This window comes from Triturus cristatus, chromosome 11 (genome assembly GCF_964204655.1).
Source record: "Triturus cristatus chromosome 11, aTriCri1.1, whole genome shotgun sequence".
NCBI classification, from domain to species: domain Eukaryota; kingdom Metazoa; phylum Chordata; class Amphibia; order Caudata; family Salamandridae; genus Triturus; species Triturus cristatus.
The window spans coordinates 932,845,711-932,865,981 of NC_140594.1; the positions used below are offsets into that span (position 1 = coordinate 932,845,711).

The 20,271-nt window shown below is 45.6% G+C and overlaps 1 protein-coding gene across 4 annotated transcripts in view; it reads right to left on the bottom strand.

Moving 5' to 3' along the window:
- YEATS2 (YEATS domain containing 2) overlaps positions 1 to 20,271 on the bottom strand; it is a 1,415,500-nt gene that overhangs the window by 721,949 nt on the left and 673,280 nt on the right. For all 4 annotated transcript variants that reach the window (XM_085634927.1, XM_085634925.1, XM_085634929.1 and 1 more), the window contains one exon: positions 9,934 to 10,043. In XM_085634927.1, coding sequence (XP_085491053.1) covers positions 9,934 to 10,043 — 110 coding nt within the window. The remainder of the gene's footprint in view (positions 1 to 9,933; positions 10,044 to 20,271) is intronic.

The window sequence follows — 20,271 nt, forward strand, 5'->3', positions numbered from 1 at the left end:
AGGTCCTTATGTAAACTCAAAAATTTACAAATGGGTCAGCATCCGACCAAACAAGGGCTCCAGGAGCTCCTGGCTGAGTATGCTAAAGACCACCCATCTGAACATGGTGATGGCCAGTCAGATGAGGAAAGGGAAATAGGGGAGGTGGACAGCAACCTCCCCATACTATTCCCTAGGGAGGAGATAGCACCCATACCCTCCAACTCAAGACATAGCATCTGGGCACCTAGAGACCACACAGGTGGCTCTGGTCCCAGAGACAACACTGGGGGACCCCCCAGTGAAGAGGACAGCCTTGTGAGGCTGGCCAAAAGATTAGATCTAGAGTCCAGGCTCCTGGCTCTAGAAAAGGAAAGGAGAGAGATGGGTTTAGCACCCATCAATGGTGGCAGCAATAATAAAAACAAGGATAGGGAGGAAACTTCTGACCCTAAAATCCCCAAAGGGATTGTCCCTAAATTTGAGGAAGGTGATGATATCACCAAATGGTTCACAGCCTTTGAGAGGGCTTGTGATATCAGGAAAGTAAAGAAACCTCTCTGGGGGGCACTCCTGTGGGAACTGTTCTCTGGTAACTGCAGGGACAGGCTTCTGACTCTCTCTGGGCCAGAAGCAGGATCCTATGACCTCATGAAGAAAGCTCTGATTGAGGGATTTGGATTCACCACTGAGGAGTATAGAATTAGATTCAGGGGGGCTCACAAAACCCAGACCCAGTCCTGGATTGATTTTGTAGATTTCTCAGTGAAGACACTGGATGGTTGGTTAGCTGGACATGGTGTGCAGGATTTTACTGGATTGTACAATTTATTCATGAAGGAACATATTTTGAGTAACTGCACAAATGAAAAGTTGCATCAGCATTTGGTAGACCTAGGTCTAAAATCCCCCCAAGAATTGGGAAAAAAGGCAGACCACTGGGTCAAGACTAGGGTGACTAGGACGTCCACTGGGAGGGACCAGAACCAAGGGGTCCCAAAACCTCCCCAGAAGAAAGAGAGTGAACCCCTTGTGGATAAAAGAAAGGAGTCCCAGGTAGCCCCCCAAAAACCTGACCAGGAGGGTGGGCCCAAAGACACCTCACAAACTAAACCAGGGTACCAAGGTAAGAATTGGGATCCCAACAGAATATGGTGTTTCAACTGTCAGAAGGCTGGACACCACACCCAGGACTCTAGCTGTCCTAAAAATAAGGTTCCTAGTACAGCTCCAGGGGTGACTAGTGTAGCCCCAGGGGTTGCCAGTGTAGCTTGGGAGGGAGGGTCCTCAGATGAGGAAGTCCTCCTAGCTTTCAACTGGGGAATGGGCCCAAGAAGCAAGCTGGAGATCCCAGAAGGAAGTAGACACTTCCACCACCTACTGGTGAATGGAATCCCAGCCACTGCCCTGAGAGATACCTGTGCCAGTCACACTGTGGTACATGACAGGTTGGTGTTCCCACACCAATATGTCCCAGGGGAAACAAGAAGGGTAAGAACTGTCCCAGGGGGAGTCACTGTTAGGCCTGTGGCTATCGTGCCCCAAGCCACAGCTGGATCCCTTAGATGGAGAAAAGTGATAGTCAGTAAAAACCTCCCCCTTGATTGTGTCTTGGGGAATGATCACTTAGATGTGGAACAGAGCCAAAGAGAGGTGCTGGCCCAATGCCAGGCCTCACCCAAAGAACCTGTGGGGGCTCAACCTGCAGTCAGTGCAGCTGAGTCCCAAAAGAGTGAGAAGAAACAGGGTAGGAAAGGTGGGCAACTGTTAGCCACAGTTCCAGAGAGCCAGGGAGATTCTATCCCAGTAAGGGAAAACTCCCACAATGGCACCGGTAAAGCCCCCCTCTACCCAACAACAAGACCTGACTAGTCAGGCAACTGTCCAGCCTGAATTAGTGGCTCCTCAGGTGGCAGAACAAAGGGTGGAGAAGGGGTGTTCCCTACCAAGAGTAGGGACCCCCTATCCTCAAACAGACCAACAGCCAGGACCCAAAGAGAACTATAAAATAGCTCCCTCACTTGCCAGTCAGGGGCTAAAGGTGTGGTTCTGGGCACTGACAGCTGTCAGCAGCCTCTGCTGGGTGTTAGCCTTCATGGCAGCCCTATCCTTGGCATGGTGGCCTAACCTCCTGCCAAATAGCAAGTCAGGCCCCCTGACCTTATTGGTCATGGTGGGGTTGCTCAAGCTGTGGGTAGCCTCTGTGGGTAAGCTGGGCCTAGCCCTGGCCAAGTTAGAAACTACCGAGGTATACACCTCTAAGCCCAAAATAGAAAGATGGGACAAGGACAGTAAAAGACAAGGAGAGGAGCCTTGGGAGTTAGGTCCTGAAACTAAAAAGACAGGCCAGCTCCCCAAAGGGACTGACCTAGGCAGCAGGATGTAAGGCAGAGTAGGCCCTGCAACTTTCAAACCACTTCCCCAACTCTTCCTCGCCTGAAAGACTAGGTAGACTCTCCCAGCTTTGGCAGAAGTCTCCTGGCCTTTGGGCTGGGGGGGGCTTGTGTGAGAAAGTGGGTTTCTGTTGCAGTAACCCCCCCCTTTTTCGCCTAATAGCTGATGCACTTTTCCTTGTTGTGCCCTGGGCTCCTGCCAATCAGGTGCCCAGGGCCTGTGTTCCTTCCCTAAAATACAAACTCCAAATTGACAAACCCTGGCCACATGTCAGCCCCTAGTAAATGGTACCCTAGGTACCCAGGGCCTTGTGACCAGGGAAGGCCTCTAAGGGCTGCAGCACTCATTGTGCCACCCTTAGAGGCCCTGTATCCTTACACACACACACTGCCTTTGCAGGCTGAGTGTCTGGGTGCAGGACAAAACAAAGAGTCGACATGGCACACATCTCTGTGTGCCATGCCCATCACCTACACTGCCAAGGCATATGTCAGCCACCCCTCTGGCTGGGTGCCTTATGCCTATGGTGTGGGCACAGGAGCAGGAGCCCTGTGCCCCTACAGTACCCAGGTCCATTCCTGGGCACTGTAAGTACAGTGCTGCCATTTACAAGTACATGGTGCTGAGAGCTCGTCAAACACGAGCTCCACAGCACCATAATGGCAACACTGAAGACTGGGAAGTTTGGTATCAAACTTCTCAGCACATTAAACCCACACTGATGCCAGTGTGGGATTTAATGTACTAAGCACCCCAGAGGGCATCTTAGAGATGCCCCCTTACAGCTAACCTACAATCCACGTCTGCTCTGAGGCTGCCCAGGCTGCCACACAGCAGACACGTTGCTGGACCCCTGGGTGGGAGAGCCCCTGCTCTCCCGGGCCTGCAACAATGCACATCCTGGGTGAGGTGAGAAATCTCCTCCCCCAGGATGAGCAAAGGGAAGCTTCAAAGGCATGCCGCCAGTTGGAGTTTCCCCAGGCCACTGCAACCCCCCACTCTGGCGGGAAGCTTGGCCGGAAACCCCATACAAGGACAGGGGATGTGCCAGCCTGCCCACCCCACCCCTCAGGTGGGGGAGGCGAGGTGAAGCACATCTCCGGGCTCTCGCCATCTTGAAGATGGGAGGCCCTACCCTATCAGGATCAGGCTACTGCCCCCCTCCCACAGGAGAGAGGCAGGATAGGGGGTGTACCCACCCCAGGACAAGGACCCATTGGTCCCTGGCCTTCACCTACCTGTAACGCCCCTAAATCTAGTATTTAGGGGCCCCCTGAACCTTCCTTCCCCAGATTCCAGATAGAAAACTACAAGAAGAGCAAGAAGAACAAGGACCTGCCCTGCAGCTGCTAAAAAGAGAAGAAGACACCAACTGCTTTGGCCCCAGCCCTACCGGCCTGTCGACTCTCGAACCTGCACCAGCGCGGCATCTCTCGTGGCCAGCAACCTCACAAACCCCGGAGGACCTGGCTACCTTTTAGCTCTAAGCCCCTGGGACTCCCACGAGTAGAGGCTCTACTCAAGAAACCTATTTGCTATCCCTGGCACCAGCCCGGGACCGCGGACCCAACACACTCTGCACCAGCCAAGCCTGGCCAGTGCCGGAGTGGACAAAGACCCTGAGGACGACCCCACGGCGACTGTGAACCAGAGTCCGGCACCCAAGGACACCCCTCGACATCCCGGAAGAAGCCTGCAGCCTCAGAACCAAGTGCCACCCCAGCCGCGATCAACCAGAGGGTAAGATTCCCGACGTCAAAAGGCACCCGGCGCCCTGCGGCCCCCTGTGCCCAATCCCGGGGTACCCACCTAACCTACAACTACCCAACTTACCTCTCGAAGTGGTGGTGGCACCTGAAACATCCTCGTCCCCGAGCCTGCAGCCTGTTTCCAAACCGGAACATTCCCATTGATTTCCATTGAGCGCCCGAAGGCTCAAAAGCACCCTGCACCCAGCCGCCCGAGTGGCCCTGGCCGTGCCCTCTCTACACTAACCTACTTCCCCACTTGCCCTGAGTAAGTGACCAGGAGCCCAGCTCCCACAGCCGCGTGGCTTGCCAGACAGCAGCCACCAACCAAGGCCCCCCCTATCCCTCATAGGATAACATTGGGCCTAACTCTCTCTGCACCCGGCCGTCCTGAAACCGCTGAGGGTGAACCAACTGTACCTACCTGACACAGGGGGACCCCTGAGTCCATGCCCGGAATTTCAACTCTGCCAGTCGAGTACTTACCCTTAAACCGCTAACTTCATTTTCCTCATAGGGTAACATTGACTGGCTTTTTCTTCAAAAATCTTCTAAGTGTGAACTTTTCAAAACTGCAAAAATTCACCAAAAATCAGCCAAGTGACAAAAACGAATTTACTCACCTGCTCCTAGGTGAGCTCCCGGTGCTGGATCTTGGTGCCCAGCCCTGACCCTGAAAAGTGTTCACAACTGTACTTACCTCTAACTCATTTTTCTCCCATAGGAAACCATTGTCTGCTTTTCTGTGAAATTTCTTCTAAGTGTCTATTTTTGCAAAATTGAAATATTCTTTTAAAATCGTACCATTTCTGAAAACGAAATTACTTACCTGCTTTTGATAAGGACCCCAGTCCTGGGTCTAGGCACCCAGTCCTGGATTGCTAAAGTAACGATAAAGTACTCTACCTGCAATGTGAATTTCTTGCCATAGAGATCCATTGAATGTTTTCTTTGAAATATTTTCTAAGTGCTAACTTTTGAAATAGCTAAATATTATTTAAAAATCATTACAGTTATTAAGTCGACTTTCATCACTTGATTCTGAATACTGACCCAAGGCTGGTTCTAGGAGCCAGACCTGGAATTCCAAAAGTAATCTGAAAAGTAATTTATTACAAATAACCTGAATTTACCATTGAGCTCAATGCATTGTTATGTTTAGGAAATAGGATTGTTTATTGCAACCAACTGTGACTGTTTACACAAATTTATTGCTTAAGACAAAAGTATTTATACTCAACCTCTCATTCTGAGAAAGTATATTTTTACCCCCTTGTGGTTCAAAAAAATAAAACAAGCATATATTTTATATAAATGAACCATTGGCCTAGAGTTCAGTTATTGAGTGTGTGAAACCATTTGCTGACTGAGTGTGTACAATAAATGCTTTACACTGTCCTCTGGTACTGCCTTACTGCTCGACCAAGCTACCACTTTTGAGAGTAAGGTCATACCTAACTTTGACCTCTATCAGCCTCTGGGGGACTGTGGACTCTGTACACCCTGTACCTATTAGGGAACAGTATATACAGAGCCACTTTACCACACCCCTACCCTCGCCCAATCACCACACTGTGCTCTCCCCCTGCCATAATGCCTAAAACCCTGTCCCTTAACCTGACCCTGTCCCCCCTGCCCTAATGCCTAAAATCCTGCCCCCTTAACCTTGTCCCTTAGCATGACCCAGGCCAGCCCTGACCCATCCCTACGAACTGCCCGCCCTCTCCCAAGCCCTAAAAGCTAATACCCTAACCCCTAATTAAAATACTACCCCAACACTCCCCCAGCCCTAAAAACTACTCTGACCCCACCAGCCCTGAAAACTACTCCTGACCCCCAGCCAAGAAAACTAGCCCCACACCCCAGCCCTAAAAACTAGTGCCAATCCACCCCATCCCTGAAAACGACCTCCAACCCCCCAGCCCTGAAGACTAGCCTGAAACTCCGAACCCAGAAAACTACCCCCGACCCACCCCCAGCCCAGAAAACTACCCTCGACCCACCCCAGCCCAGATAACTACCCCGACCCCCTGCCCACAAAACTACCCCAGACCAAGTCCCCAGCCCACTAAACTACCTCCGACCCTCCCCAGCCCACAAAACTACCCCCAACCCACCCCCACTTAAAAAAACCCAGACCCACAACACAACCCCGACCCCCCATCCTAGAAAAGTACCCCAACCCACCCCCCAGCCCCACTTACCTCACTGCGGATCTCTCCCTACTTCCGTCCATCCGAAGCTAGACTGCCCACGACTCATCCCCAAGCCAAAACATATTCCCGACCCAGCCCACAAAACAACCCCCCCAGCCCACAAAACAACCCCTGACCTACCCCCAGCCCACAACACAACCCGACCCCCGCATCCCACAAAAGTACCCCGGCCCACCCCCACTAACCTCACCGCAGATCTCTCCCTATTTCCGTCCATCCGCAAGCCCTGCAGCGCAATGCTTTAACCGCGCACATGCGTGGTTAAGGTATGAGTGGTTAAAGCATGCGTGGTAGGGCTTGCGGAGTCGGAACACTTGTGGTTTAGACCGCAGTGTTCCGACTGTTCCCCCCAGAGGAAAATACAGAAAGGGAATCCGTTCCATCACAGGTGAGGCATGGCAAGAGCCGATTGAGTGGAAGGAAAAGAGGCCCGATGGCTGAAGACCCACTAGGGGCTGGAGTCTACATGAGAACCATTAAGGATGACAGTGTAGGCATCGCGATATGCAAGAAGGAGAATCACAATCGAGTACTATACCGACGGAGGAAGATGAACTGTGAAGATCGAAAAGAACACCACAACAGCGTCAATCCGGAGCACACTTCTGAACTCGAAAGCAGAAAGAAAACAATCTAATAATAGAGCCGATCACCAAGCGCACTGTAAGCAAGAGGTGGAATCACAGTACTTTGTGACTTGAGAAGATTTGTTCCAACAAAAACAACTTGCACACATCCGGGCCCAACACTAAATAGAATGGAGTATGCACAACATGCGTATCTACAGCCACACATGCCTCGAACATATGTTATTAGGGAGGGGAACACAAGGTTCCCCTCCCTGATCTTTTAGACGCCCAGGGAAATGATCCCCCAGGCCCAAATACTTATACTTTGGGGAGGGAGGCTCGTGACCCCCCCTCCCCTCCGCAAGCCCAAATGGGCCAGAGGACCCAAGCCCGCAGGGCCATATTTTAGTTTTAGGGAAGGAGGGCATGCAGCCTTCGCTCCCCGAGCTTAGCAAATATTGATGCAGAGGACGATCCATCGTGAGACAGTACTCTTGTGCAGTGCACAACCTTTTTTGCCCCAACATAACCCAAGAAGAGTCGGTCCTCCACACAGAATTCTTTAGTGCACTCAAGGTAGAATGACAACGCTCTTTTTGAGTCCAGGAGGTTGATCGCTGCAATTCCTTAGAGGGATGTGGCGTAGTATAGAAAGTGGGCAAGGTAATAGATTGCCCCACATGGAATGGTGTTACCACATTCCAAAGGAAAAAGAGGCCCTAGTGTGAAGCACCAACTTGTCAAGGAATATTGTCGGGTAAGAAGGCTTGGATGACAAAACCTGCAATTCGCTCACCCTCCTGGCCGATGCTTTTGCTACTAAAAAGGGAATATGGTACGTTATTCCGGATGCGTTTACAACGCATGCCATTACAACGCGGTTGTTACAACGACGCATTGTTACATTGCATACCTTTACAATGCAAGTCGGAACAACGATTCCAACTCCAGTCTGTGCAACATTAGGGAAAGTAATGGATTTTAAATCCAACACCTTCTGCCCCATACAACGCAAGTCGTTGTTCTGACTTGCGTTGCAATGGTATGGGATGTAACAACGCAGTCGTTGTAACAACTGTGTTGTAATGGCATGCATTGTCTTGCATGTGTGGTAAACGCGGTTTACCCTAAAAAGGCTGTTTTGATGGTAAGCAGCAGACGGTGGCAATTGAGAAGGTGAGAACCAAATTAAGGTCCCACTGAGGAATAATGAAAGGGGAAGGTGGAAACATCATAAATAGGTACTAGTCCCTTAAGGAACCTATTTACAATGGCAAATTTAGTTTTTCTGGCATCAGCAGAAAGGCAGACAGGGCTGAAAGGTGTCCTTTTAGAGTGCCCAGAGAAGAGCCCTGCTGGGGAAGGGTTCAAATAATATGTAAAGCATCAGAAAGGGAGGCAGAAAAAGGGTTGATAGACTTTTCTGCACAATAAATTACAAATGAGTTCCATTAGCAGAAGTATACCGCCTTGGTGGGGGACGCATGGCTGCCAAAATTACAGACTTCGGGAGAAAGGTTGAATGCTATAAACTGCCACCACGCAATACCACACAAGAAGGATTAGAGTTGACAGGTTCAGGAGGAGATCCCTCCTCTGCTGCTGTGACAGAAGATCCTCCAGAAGGGGCAGCCTGATCGGAGGATTAATGCTCAGTTGGAGAAGTTCATAAGGCCAAGCACAAAACCCCCTTTTGGAAGAAAAGCCAAATATCCATATGCAGCTTCCAGCTGTGTGAAGATAAAAACCTTTTCCCTCTGAGACTGAATACACACATATTTTGGTTGAGGAGCAAGTTTTGCCCGTAAATGCCTTCTTCATTTTAACCAAACCTTGGCTCAGTTACCCTTGTCACTCAATATACTTCTACATGGCAGCCGCTGGCAAGATTTCATCTCTGATCTCAGAGGGTTTCACAATACAATAGTTGAAGTCCCTTCTTTGTACTGCCTCACTGCACTCCGAACGTATAGCCCAAAAGCCCCTCTCACTGCCTTATGTCTCCTATTTCTTTATAGAATCTCATTTAGAAAATCTCCCAAGTAGCTCTTTACCACCTTTTTCTGCTTAAAATCCTACAGCTAAGATGTTAGGCGCACCAGCAAGATGTTCTAAATGTGCCACATTCCACTACACTTTTTGAGCCTCTAAATTACAGTCACTTTAGAATCAACAGTACCAGCTGAGACCTCACTTCCTTTATCAACTGTTCAGTCCCCACCAATCTGTTGGCAATTGCTTTCAGCATTCTCTCTTTAGTTGTCACTGCTGTATTTATGACCATGTACTCTGTCACAGATTCTGCTCCCTTTCCTGATTTCGCAAGAATTAAGCTTGGTGTTTGCACAGTCGGTGTCACAGACCATATCTTCTGCGTTCTTCCCTTTGCTGACATATTTTGGACTTAAAATATTTCAGCCACTCCTGACGCTCTTCCTTTTTTAATTATCTAACTCAAAGGAGGGTTGAATAGGGCAGTCCGGCGCTCAGTGTGTGTAATCCCCAATGTTACAATCCACTTGTAGGTAGTGCTTCAAGGCAAAGGGTGTCAACCCAACACCCTTAATATTCTTAAACAAAAGTCCAAGCCCTGGGCACATACAATAAGTGTCCAAGAAAAATGATCTCCATGTCTTGTTCCAGTCTTCAGCCAGACTTCAATTTATTCTGAACGTCACAACAGCCTCACACCAGCCAACATGTGTTTCGTCTTAGGGTTTAATGTCACCCTATGACTTTTTCAGGGCTCTTGTATATGACGGTTCTAACTGCTAGATCCTATTAAAATCTTAGTCCAGTAAAGCAAAAAACTCTTGTGTCTTTTGGTGGCACTTTCCGAGTGCGGGAAGAGTACAAGCCGTTACTGATCACGAAACACGCGTTGGCTGGTGTGAGGCTGTTGTAACGTTCAGAATAAAATGAAGTCTGGCTGAAGAAAAGATGAGTCTGACTAAAACATGTTTTAGATCACATTCATGCAGAGCACCAGGTGCACTGAACTTCTTTATACCAATGTCTTCTGCTTACCTGTGGAGTCTGCTTGAGGATGTAAGATGTGTATGAGAGATGCTGTGACAAACCACTGTTGGTGCTTTGGGCTCCACCAGCAGTGCTCCCGGATGAACTAGACTGGACACCTGCAACACAGAGTAGGAGATGCATCAAAATTACTTTGGAAGAGGTAAACAACAGCGTTCTTGCATAGCAAGTAAAGAAAATGTATTAGAAACTAATTGTAAGGTTTAAATCTATGTATTAAGTAGCCAGGCAACTGTGGCACACATCTTGTTTATCACAGAACAGTGTATTTGCCAATCATGTCTCCAAGAAGTTAGATAATGGAACAGAAGAAAATACCAGAACACATCAAATTCAAAAGGACAGAGCACAGAAATGTTTGCCATACTGAAATCTCTGCAATCCCCGAAGGCGGTTAGTGGGGGAGGAGGAAAGCAGAGAATAAAACTAATTGTAAACTAAACAATATATCACAACAAAAGTGACACCCCTGTTACCCACAGAAGGCTACTCTGGTCTGGCCTTATGTGAAAACTAACATTCACCTCGTCCCCATCAGAACACCTGGAAACTGTCATCGCATCCACAGTTTCAATCATCCAGGTTCATTGTTCAAAGCCTTCAGGCCAACTGAGGTCCTCAGTCTTTAAGACAACATCGCCTGCTCAATATCTAGAGCAGCCTTTTTCCTTGCTACTGAACCAACAAATCCTGACTGACTCAGCTTCACACATTCCCCTTATCCTGCTTTTGGAGGATGCAGTTTTTCTAGTCCACAGATCTTAACACCATCATCACAGCCTCGCCAGATGCAGCACTAGATGTCTGCAGCCTTTGACTTATTCTAAAAGCTATCAAGAGCAACAGTTCACAACTTACTTCCAATAGTTGAAGGTGGGTGGGCACTTTCTGAATGCCGCCTTTATTATTGGGCTAGTATAGCTGACCGTATTTGCATGCTGTAAGACTTTTATCCAGATAACTGGCTTCATGCCATCTTAGCCATGAAGAATTCTGGTAGCAGTAGTACCAAATTTAAAAGCAGTAAAAGAAAAATCAGATTAAAGACTTTGATAGCTCCTGAAAATATTAGGACTAATATGAGAAGGTTCTTGAAAATCCCATTCTTTCATGCCTATACACTTCCGATGGATAACCCTGACTTACCAGAGTGCTTACCTCCACTTATTTTGGTGTTTGGTCGCAGCTGGGAATCAAGTGGCTAGGCGACCTGATGGATGACTCGGAGATTAAATCTTTCATAGATCTACAGGCATAATTTGCTATACACCATCGCAATTTCTTTAAATACCTGCAGATTTGAACTTTCTTACTGAGCGGGAGTAGCAATATCATTACCCCTTTGGTCCAGTCTGACATTGCACAAATTATATTTGGTAAGCATTCATTTAGCATTTCAGAAAAATATAGCTGTTTTATCCAGTACACTTTCAATGATTTGGGAATTTGGGCTGAGAAATGGACGCTAGCTTAAATGAGGGTGTATCAGTTCAGGAATTCTCCAACATTCTTGCGCGATGCTGCAAAGCTGTCACCTCGACTAGCCTAAGAGGCCAGATTTATCGCACAATGTTCGATTTTTACATTAGTCCTTCCACATTGTCTAAATGATGGTACAAGTCATACAGCTGCCCACGTTGTGCTCTTAAAGCAGCTGCTAACAACCACGTTTGCTACATGTCCTAAACTGATACCATTTTGGTCTTTGATACAACGGCAGATATCTATAGTCCAACCTCATGCAGGAATACTTACTCCAAAAATGATCCTGCTGGGCACAGGGGCTACTGACTGGGCTCTCTTTCCATAGCTAGACTCAACATTGCAAGAAATTGGAAATCTGCATCTTCTCAAAAGCATGAGGAGGGGTGGAAAGAAGTAATGGAGGAATGTGAATTAGAATTTCAGATAGCTAAGGTCAGCGACTCTACCCTGAAATGTCATCGTTTTTGGGGGAATCTGAAAGATTATTTGATGTCAGATTAGAGATTGTTGATCATGCTAATTAATTTTTTATTGCCCATCTCAAATGATTTACTTGAATTTCGAGAAGTAATTATAATATATATGATTAATTCAGGTTTTCCTGAATTATGCAATATTATGATGTGTTTTGGTACTTTGTTGCTTGCACTCTCAACAATAAATAAAGTAAAAAAATAAAAAAAGCAGACATTTCTCCTCACCAGGTTGTTGATCCATCAATTACAACAGCGTTCTCACACTCATAGATGTTAAAGTCTCCGGTAATACCTCAGTCAGGAAACAAGGGACCCTTTTTAGGTAATGCCCCAATGCAAATTGTTAAACATATATATTCTTTCTGCCAAATATCTGTAATTCCACATTGTTTAAAATAGGTCAGATCATTCAACACATCTGCAGTATCCACTACCTGGTCCTCAAACTTGCACACTCTGATGCCAGTTGCCTCAACAATTTATTCAGCACTAAGGCTCCTGCTAATTTAACATTACAGTATCCCCTCAATATGTTTAACCACTGCCTCTTAAACTTAACAGTAATCCATGTGTATTTCTACATACTCTTGAACTTTCATTTGCAGACTGTTGTGTGATCACCTGGAACACCTTGCATTCTACTTCAGTTGTAGAGAACTATATAATTAAACTAATGAGTCTTTTCTTAGTAGTATTCTTTTTAAATACGTTCTACGTTGCATAGATTTAATCCACAGCTGTTATAGTAAATATTATGCCAATCTAGCCATGCTCATTAAATTACCACATATGGATTCCATCTGGATCAATTTGGACTGACAGTAGTCTTTCACTTTGCAAAGCTTTGTCTGTATAAAAACATGTTCAAACCTACTGTTCTGCATGATTATTTACCTATCTTCCATTCAGGTTTACTGGCTAAGCCTAGTTTGAAATACATGCCTATTTCTGAAGAGCATGTGAACCTGCTGTTGACGATGGCCTCTCCCAGGTTTTTAAATCAGTTCTTTGAAAATGTATTTTTCAGACTGAACTGAAATCATTGTTTTGCAGTGGTTTGTCAGTGTGTGAAATAGGGAAGTGTGATATCCTGAATAGAAGAGCTATGGTTTTCTGCTGAGCACTATTGTGAATATGTGCTTGACTCAGCCACAAAGCTCATGCAACACCAGGCCATAACAGTAAACCTGCAATGCCACATTTGCCTTATACGTGGAGATACGATGCAATGAGACTTGGTCACCCTTTGCATTTAAGTACCAGAGCTCCTATTTCTGATCCTTTACTAGTTTGGTCTGGTTATCGCTCCTAGCAATAATCCAATGCTTGGTCACATCACCCTGAATGACAAAGGATATGATAGCCCACAGCCAAAGAATTGTAGCAGACAACTGGCAAATTTTCTTTTTTTAAACATTTATGTGAAGGCTCCATATTTGGAAGAGCAGGGTAAATTGACAACCCATTAAATGTTCATATTGGGGCGTGGCCTACGGGAATAGCAGATCAAACGACAGGCCCACGTGGAAGATTTAGAAAACAATCACGACGTAACAAAATTCACATCGAAGGAGTGCCATAGAAAGCAGAAGTCTCACACCTCGAGCTCTATGTTAAAGATATCTTTCTTTTTGTCCTGGAGGCCTCATCAGATTTTAACTTTAAAATTGACAATGTGCACAGGGTATATCTACTGAGATCAGAATTTGCCCCACCAGTCGACAACCTCGTCTGCTTTCAGTTAAAAGAGACTATTTTACGCAAAGCGTGTGAGAAACATCCAGTTCACTTCAAGGAACATACACCAGCACTCAGGATCTAGCAGCGATCATGCTGCAGAAACTATGCAACTTTTGCCTGCTACCTCTCACCTACGAAGCATAGGGGTTCTATTCCTGGGGCCACCCGTTCTGGCTTATCTTCCGCCTAGATGGCAAACTGTACAAGCTGAGATCTTTAGAGGCAACCGGTCGGATCCTGGGCATCGATATCTGCACCACCCAAAACTCACATAAGCTCCCAGGCTTGTTCAACCAGTCGACAGTAAAGCTGGCAGTGCCCAGGGAGCTGGCCAAAACAGAGGCCCTGTGACATTGCTGAGCACACAACAATGCTCTGAAATAGTGGGAATGGCATCAGGAAGGGGGGGTGGGGGGGTGATGGTGTGAGGGTGTGGGGTTGGGGAGAACCTGAGGCCACAAAACGGACCTATTCTCGCTTTGCTCCAAAGGAACTCTAAGTTTATCTTTCAGTATTGGACTTGATGTTTATGTTATTTGTGTTATTAACTGCTCTTATTCTTTTCATTTGGGGAAAGTCCTCACTTTTGATACTGGCATATCTTGGAAAAGACATGCTTTCACAGGGACTGGGTGGGAATGGAGAGGGTTGTGAGTTTCACACAGTTGGGCCATTTCCCACTTATACACATCTGATACACCAAATACCTATATGACCCATACATCCATCTGGTCCTCATGTTAAATGTGAAGGGCCTTAACAACCCGGTAAAGTGCAGAGAAGTACTATCAAATCTAGATGATATAAAGGCAGACATCTGCTTGCTCCAAGAGATGCACCTCTTGTCGAGCAACTGGCATTGACTCTGTTCCCGGGTGTTTACCCCATCAATTCTTTTTCTCTGTATCTACTAAGTAAGCAGGGGTGGCTACACTAGCAGCTCACTCCTTCAGAGGTAGAATAGGGTCTAAAGTAGCAGAATTAAAAGTAAGTCTCCTTGTCTACAATATAACAATTGGGGATTGATCCTTTGTGGTAGGTGCCATATACACCCCAAATGAGGCCCAAGAACCATTCCTGCCTAAAGCCGTGACAGAGGTAATGTCCTCACCAGAATGAGAGGTACTCCTACGAGGCGATCTTAACCTAGTATTCAATAACGACACTAATAGAACGGCAAACAGGCATATGTTTGCGGAAAGTGGAACTGCATGATATATGGAGGGAACTTCATCCCCACGCGCTAGAATACTAATTTTTCTCACAAGCTCATAAAACATACGCCCAGCTTGATTACTTCCATGGGATGAAAGATATACACACATTGACTACTGCATTCAAGAGGAGCCCTCCGCGTTTTCAGACCATGCAGCAGTATCCCTCACTATGGCTCTCTTCCCAATGGAGCGTACCACACAAACTTGGTGACTACGAGAGACCCCCTTACTTCGCCTAGTGGAGGTGAAACAGATCAACCAAGCCATAAGCACCTACCTAGAATTGAGCAACACTCCAGATATCTCTATTACCACACAGTGGGAGGCTTTGAAAACAGTCATACTGGGTGAGATTATAGCTATTTCAGGTGCAGAAGAAATCCTCTCTCATGCAAGGTAAAGGAGTTGGAGTGTATCTATCAGCGCACTGAGGCACTAAGGGTTTAGCGCCAGTTAACTGCCACCAGCTTGCAGTTAGCAAGTATAGATTTAGATAGGGCTGAACACGCAGCGCTCTGACTCCTTTTTATAAGGGGGGGGGGGGGGGATTAGTGTGGGCGCCTCCTAGCTAACAAACTGCATGTCCAAATACAGGCAACCAGGGTCAATTCTTAGCGATCACTAGACGGCAGCGAAATAGGAGAAGACAAATCTATAGCTTCCACATATAGAGACTTTTACACAGAACTCTATACTGGACAAACCCTGGACCCGGTATATCATGGTACATACCTACAGGAGGCAAACACTAACATGACTCTTCTCAGAACAAGTGACCTCTCTGGATCGCCTCATACATCCAGAAGAAGTCAACTCAGCTATTTCTTACCAGAAAGTCTCAAAATCCCTGGGACCAGATGGGTTCCCAGCCAGCCTTTTGTCATGTCCTGGCTCCGATTCTAACCAGACTTTTTAATTAATTTGCCGGACCAGGATCCGTCCCTTTATCAATGGTGACCGCATCCATAGTGGCTATCCCTAAGCCTGGAAAAGATAAAAAGCAATGTAGTTCATATTGCCCGATATCTCTTTTGAAAGTGGATATAAAACCCTTTACTAGCATACTTGCCACCAGACTGGGCCCTCACATGTCGCACATTATCGATACAGATCAAGCTCGATTTATTCCCCAAGACAATGCAGTGATAATTCTAAACGCATCTTGCACATCATTGATAGAGCTGAGCGGTCGTCTGAGGAGATTATCTTGCTGACGATTGATGCCGAGAAGACCTTCGATCGGGTACACTGGCCATATCTCAAAGTGACCTTAACCCACTTCAGATTTGGAGAGAGATTCAGAGCATGGGTACTAAGATGCTACAGTCAACCTAGTGCGACTGTCAGGGTGAATGACCAAATTTCAGCACCCTTCTCCAATGGCAGAGGTACATGACAGGGGTGCCTACTGTCGCCTCTGTTTGCTCTCTACATGAAGTCCCTGGCCCAGCGAGTGCGAAACAACCCCGATATCAATGGGGCTATATTTGGTGGACAAAAGCATACCATCACCTTGTACGCCGATGACTTCTTGATATCCTTAGATAACCCCTGCAAGCTCTCCCAGCCTTTTTAACTGAATTGACAGCCTTTGGTCGAGCTTCAAGATTTCGATTTATTGTTAATAAATCTCAGGACCTCAACTTTTCGTTGTCCCAGACACTGATGACACAACTTAAAACACAATACCTGATACAATGGGCGACTACAGTCATTACGTACTTGGGAATCAATTAGCCCTCGTTAATTTAGACTATCGCTACCCTAAATTACAGTACTCTACTCCAGCAGCTCAGGAATACCACTGGAAACTCCACCAGCTATCATGGCTCGGACGAGTTGCCTGCCTTAAAAGGACTACTTTCCCTAAAGTCATGTACCTCTTCCAGACCCTCCCTGTGACACTCCCTACAGGGCTGATACAAGCACTGCAGAACAAAAGGAACCACTTTATCTGGCTAGGAAATAAACCACAAATAAAAAAAGACCTGAACTATCTAAACCCAGATGCAGCAAGTCTCAGCCTACCAAAATGTCCTATTTTGTGGAGTGAAATAGGGATGATTCGGGGAGAAGCTAGATGTTTCAAGACAGGGCGATACCAGGATCACACTTATGGAAGATTCCTTTTTTAAAGAGAACACACCAACCCAAAAGTCTCTATTGTCCCCTATCACTAGGACGACTTGGGAGGTCTGGGACCGGGTCGGAGCTAGACGAGGCCTCACATCACTCCCCTCCCCATTTACACCACTGTTCAATAACCCTGACTTCTTCCCAGGCATGAGCCTTGGAAGATTTACCACGTGGCCACAGACGAGAAGTCACTCAAGGGGACACATGTTTGACGAGGAAGGTATGATCACATGTGCTCAGATACGTTCTGACTACACACTTCCAGAGTCAGGAAGACAGAACTATATGCAACTACGTCATTGGCTCCTGCATCAAGCAAACTGCTCTGGAGAGCAGAGACACCTCACGCCGTATGAGAAATGGCTGGTAACCAAAACATCTGATAAGAGGCTTAAACCCAAAATATATTCCATTTTGCATCAGCCCTCTAGGCTCCTACCAAATGCTGGCCAGAAACGTTGGGAGACAAATCTAGGCAGGCAACTGACCCAAAGGAATGGAGAGAGATTTACAATAGAGCCCAACATACAGCACACAACACCGCTAGCATTGAAACAGTGACCAAAGTAGCTACCTACTGGTATCTTACATCAATGCGCTTGCATAAAGGCAACCCAGAATAAAGCCCAGACTGATGGAAGGGGTGTGGTTCTCATGGCACACTACTGCACCTATATAGGACTGTCCAAAAATATTGGAGTATTTGATCCAAATACTCGATGAGATAGATTTACACCTAGACACGCAGCTCCCCATTTATACGATTCTTGGGTTCCCCAATCCCATCACTTTCCCATTAAAATCCAGACAAGGGAGGCGGATAGAATTAGCCCTAGGAGCTGCTCCCCACAAAATCCTTACACATTGGGGAATTTGGAGCTATAATAAGCTGCCAGGGTATTCCAGGAACCTGAAAAGGCAGTATAAGTGTCCCGCTCTTTAAAAAAGGGAAACAGGACCTTTCCTCAAATTACCGTATGATCACGCTACTTGGTATCTCCAGTAAGATGTAAACAAAATACCTCTTAGTGTTGCTAGAGGATTGGGTAAATGAAGCTAAAAATCTCCTTAGTCCAAATTGGGATTCGAAAAAGCTATTCAACAATGGACGGTTGCCTTATATTAAATCTTTTGGCTGAAAAATAAGCCCTTAAGAAAAAGCAAACTTTGTATGTGTCATACATTGATCAGTCAACAGCGTTTGACACAATAAATAGGCCCCTACTATGGGAGAAGATGAGGAAATTGGAGTGTCCATCAGGCTTGCTAAAACTGATTATCCAACTACATAAAGGCTCATGTACCAGAGTGGAATTGGGGGGAAAGGGTGCATTAACAATAACAATTGTTACCCCTAATGGACTGAGACAGGGGGTGTGCTGGCCCGCTTTTGTTTTTCATATACATGGTGGACACTGTGGAAGGATTGAGTGCGGTTCAATCATTTCTGCCAAAACTCGGTAAGGAGGTCATCCCGGTAAGGCTTCATTCGCTGAGTATAGGAGGTCCAATTTTTGGAAAATAAACATGGCTAAGACAAAGGTAAGGATTTTTACGAAAGGCAGGGTACAGAAGAGAAGGCCTAAGTGGTGGCTAAATAGAGCCCCAGTAGAAGAGGCTAAATAATATAGCTATCTTGGCCTTCTTTTCAGATATAATCTTGAAGTTAAGTCATATATAGATAAACAGGAGGGGAGGGTTTAGGTCATTGCGGGTGTATTCATTAGGATAAATGTTGCATTGGGCCGCAAATTCACCGAAGTGCTTTGAGAGATATAATGCTAAAATTGATAGCTTGCTGTTGTATGGAAGCAAAGTGTTGCCCGTAAGATACGCAAGAAGAATGCAAACCACTGAAATGAATGTTCTGAAGAAATAGTTGGGCCTAACTAGAGATACTGTAAACAGTGCTCTGAGGTTTGAATTGAGTCTAACAATAATTTATTTAAGTACAAGCAACGGCTCCTTAATTACTGGCTTGGTCTTCTTAGAGCAAATTATAAAATCCAGCTTGCAGGAGAAGTATGCCGACAGGTGGGTGTGAAACTTAATGGATATTAAGGTGTCACCAGATGTTGCAGTAGGAGAGGAACTCCAACGGTTGTCTGTTACACAGCAAAAGCAAACTGTAAACCATTTCGTAAAGGGGGGCTCTCTGGGGGGTGGAACTTAGAAGACTTGTGTTAGAAAGATAGTCTTTGTCATTTAAAGGATGTAAGGTTTGGGTGCATATTCAACTTTACCTACAGGATATAAAGAGTACCCATATAAGGAGGTGGGCACTGAAATTTAGATTGGGCAAGTACCAGGTTTTATTCGATATTCGATAAAAGCTGGCTCAGCAAGTTGGGTTGGATAAAGCTAAGAGTCCCTTCTGCTTAAGGGGACCACTAACATTTTTGCATTTACTTATAATTTGCTCCAGTTTTTGCAGCTAGTAGAAGAATGTTGTTGCTACCGACCTTCATACTGACTCAGATTCTACATGCTATGGGTCTTTTGCAATTAATTTTAGCATATGACAATATACCTATGTGTTATGCAGTAGGGAAATTCTAGTTAATTGTCTACCATCAGTTAATTAAGAAAAAAGGCTTGTTGCATTAGCGATATGGAAGGGGTGTACGGAGGTTTTCTATGATTTAGTTATATCCCCAATATAAGAAAGGATATTGTGTAGAAAGGTAATTGTTCTTAATACTATTAGGCATAACAGTACATACACTTTGCTGTCTTATATTGCACAAAGGAAAAATCTTTTGTTTGCACATTTAGAAGTAGTTATTTTTAGGATAGATAATTTTTATGTCTGTTTTAACTAAGGCTGTATTGTCTACAGACGATTGCTGAATTATAATTCCCCCTTATTACCATTTAATTATCTTTTAAATAAGAAATTGCTCTTTGTACTTGGTGAATCGTTTATCTCATGTTTATTTTGCTTACTTGACCAAAAGATAAAAATACTTGCATCCATGATATTATTGCTCCAGTTTAGATCCAAGTGGTTTATATTTTGCCCAAAGATAATGTTAACCCTGTATGGAAATAAGATTGAAGAAATACCCCTGTTGTAAGGGTGTTAAGGTTGGTTGTTTTATTATGGACAGGAAATTGGAGAGATTTTAATTATTTTTTTTAAAGATATTGTAAGGTAGCAGGTAAAACAAATAATTGTTCATTTTAAATGATAGTATGAGGGTGGGTAAAATATATTAGTAACAAAAAAACTTTTTTGTAAAAGCATAAGCTTTTAAAAAAGATTTGTGTTT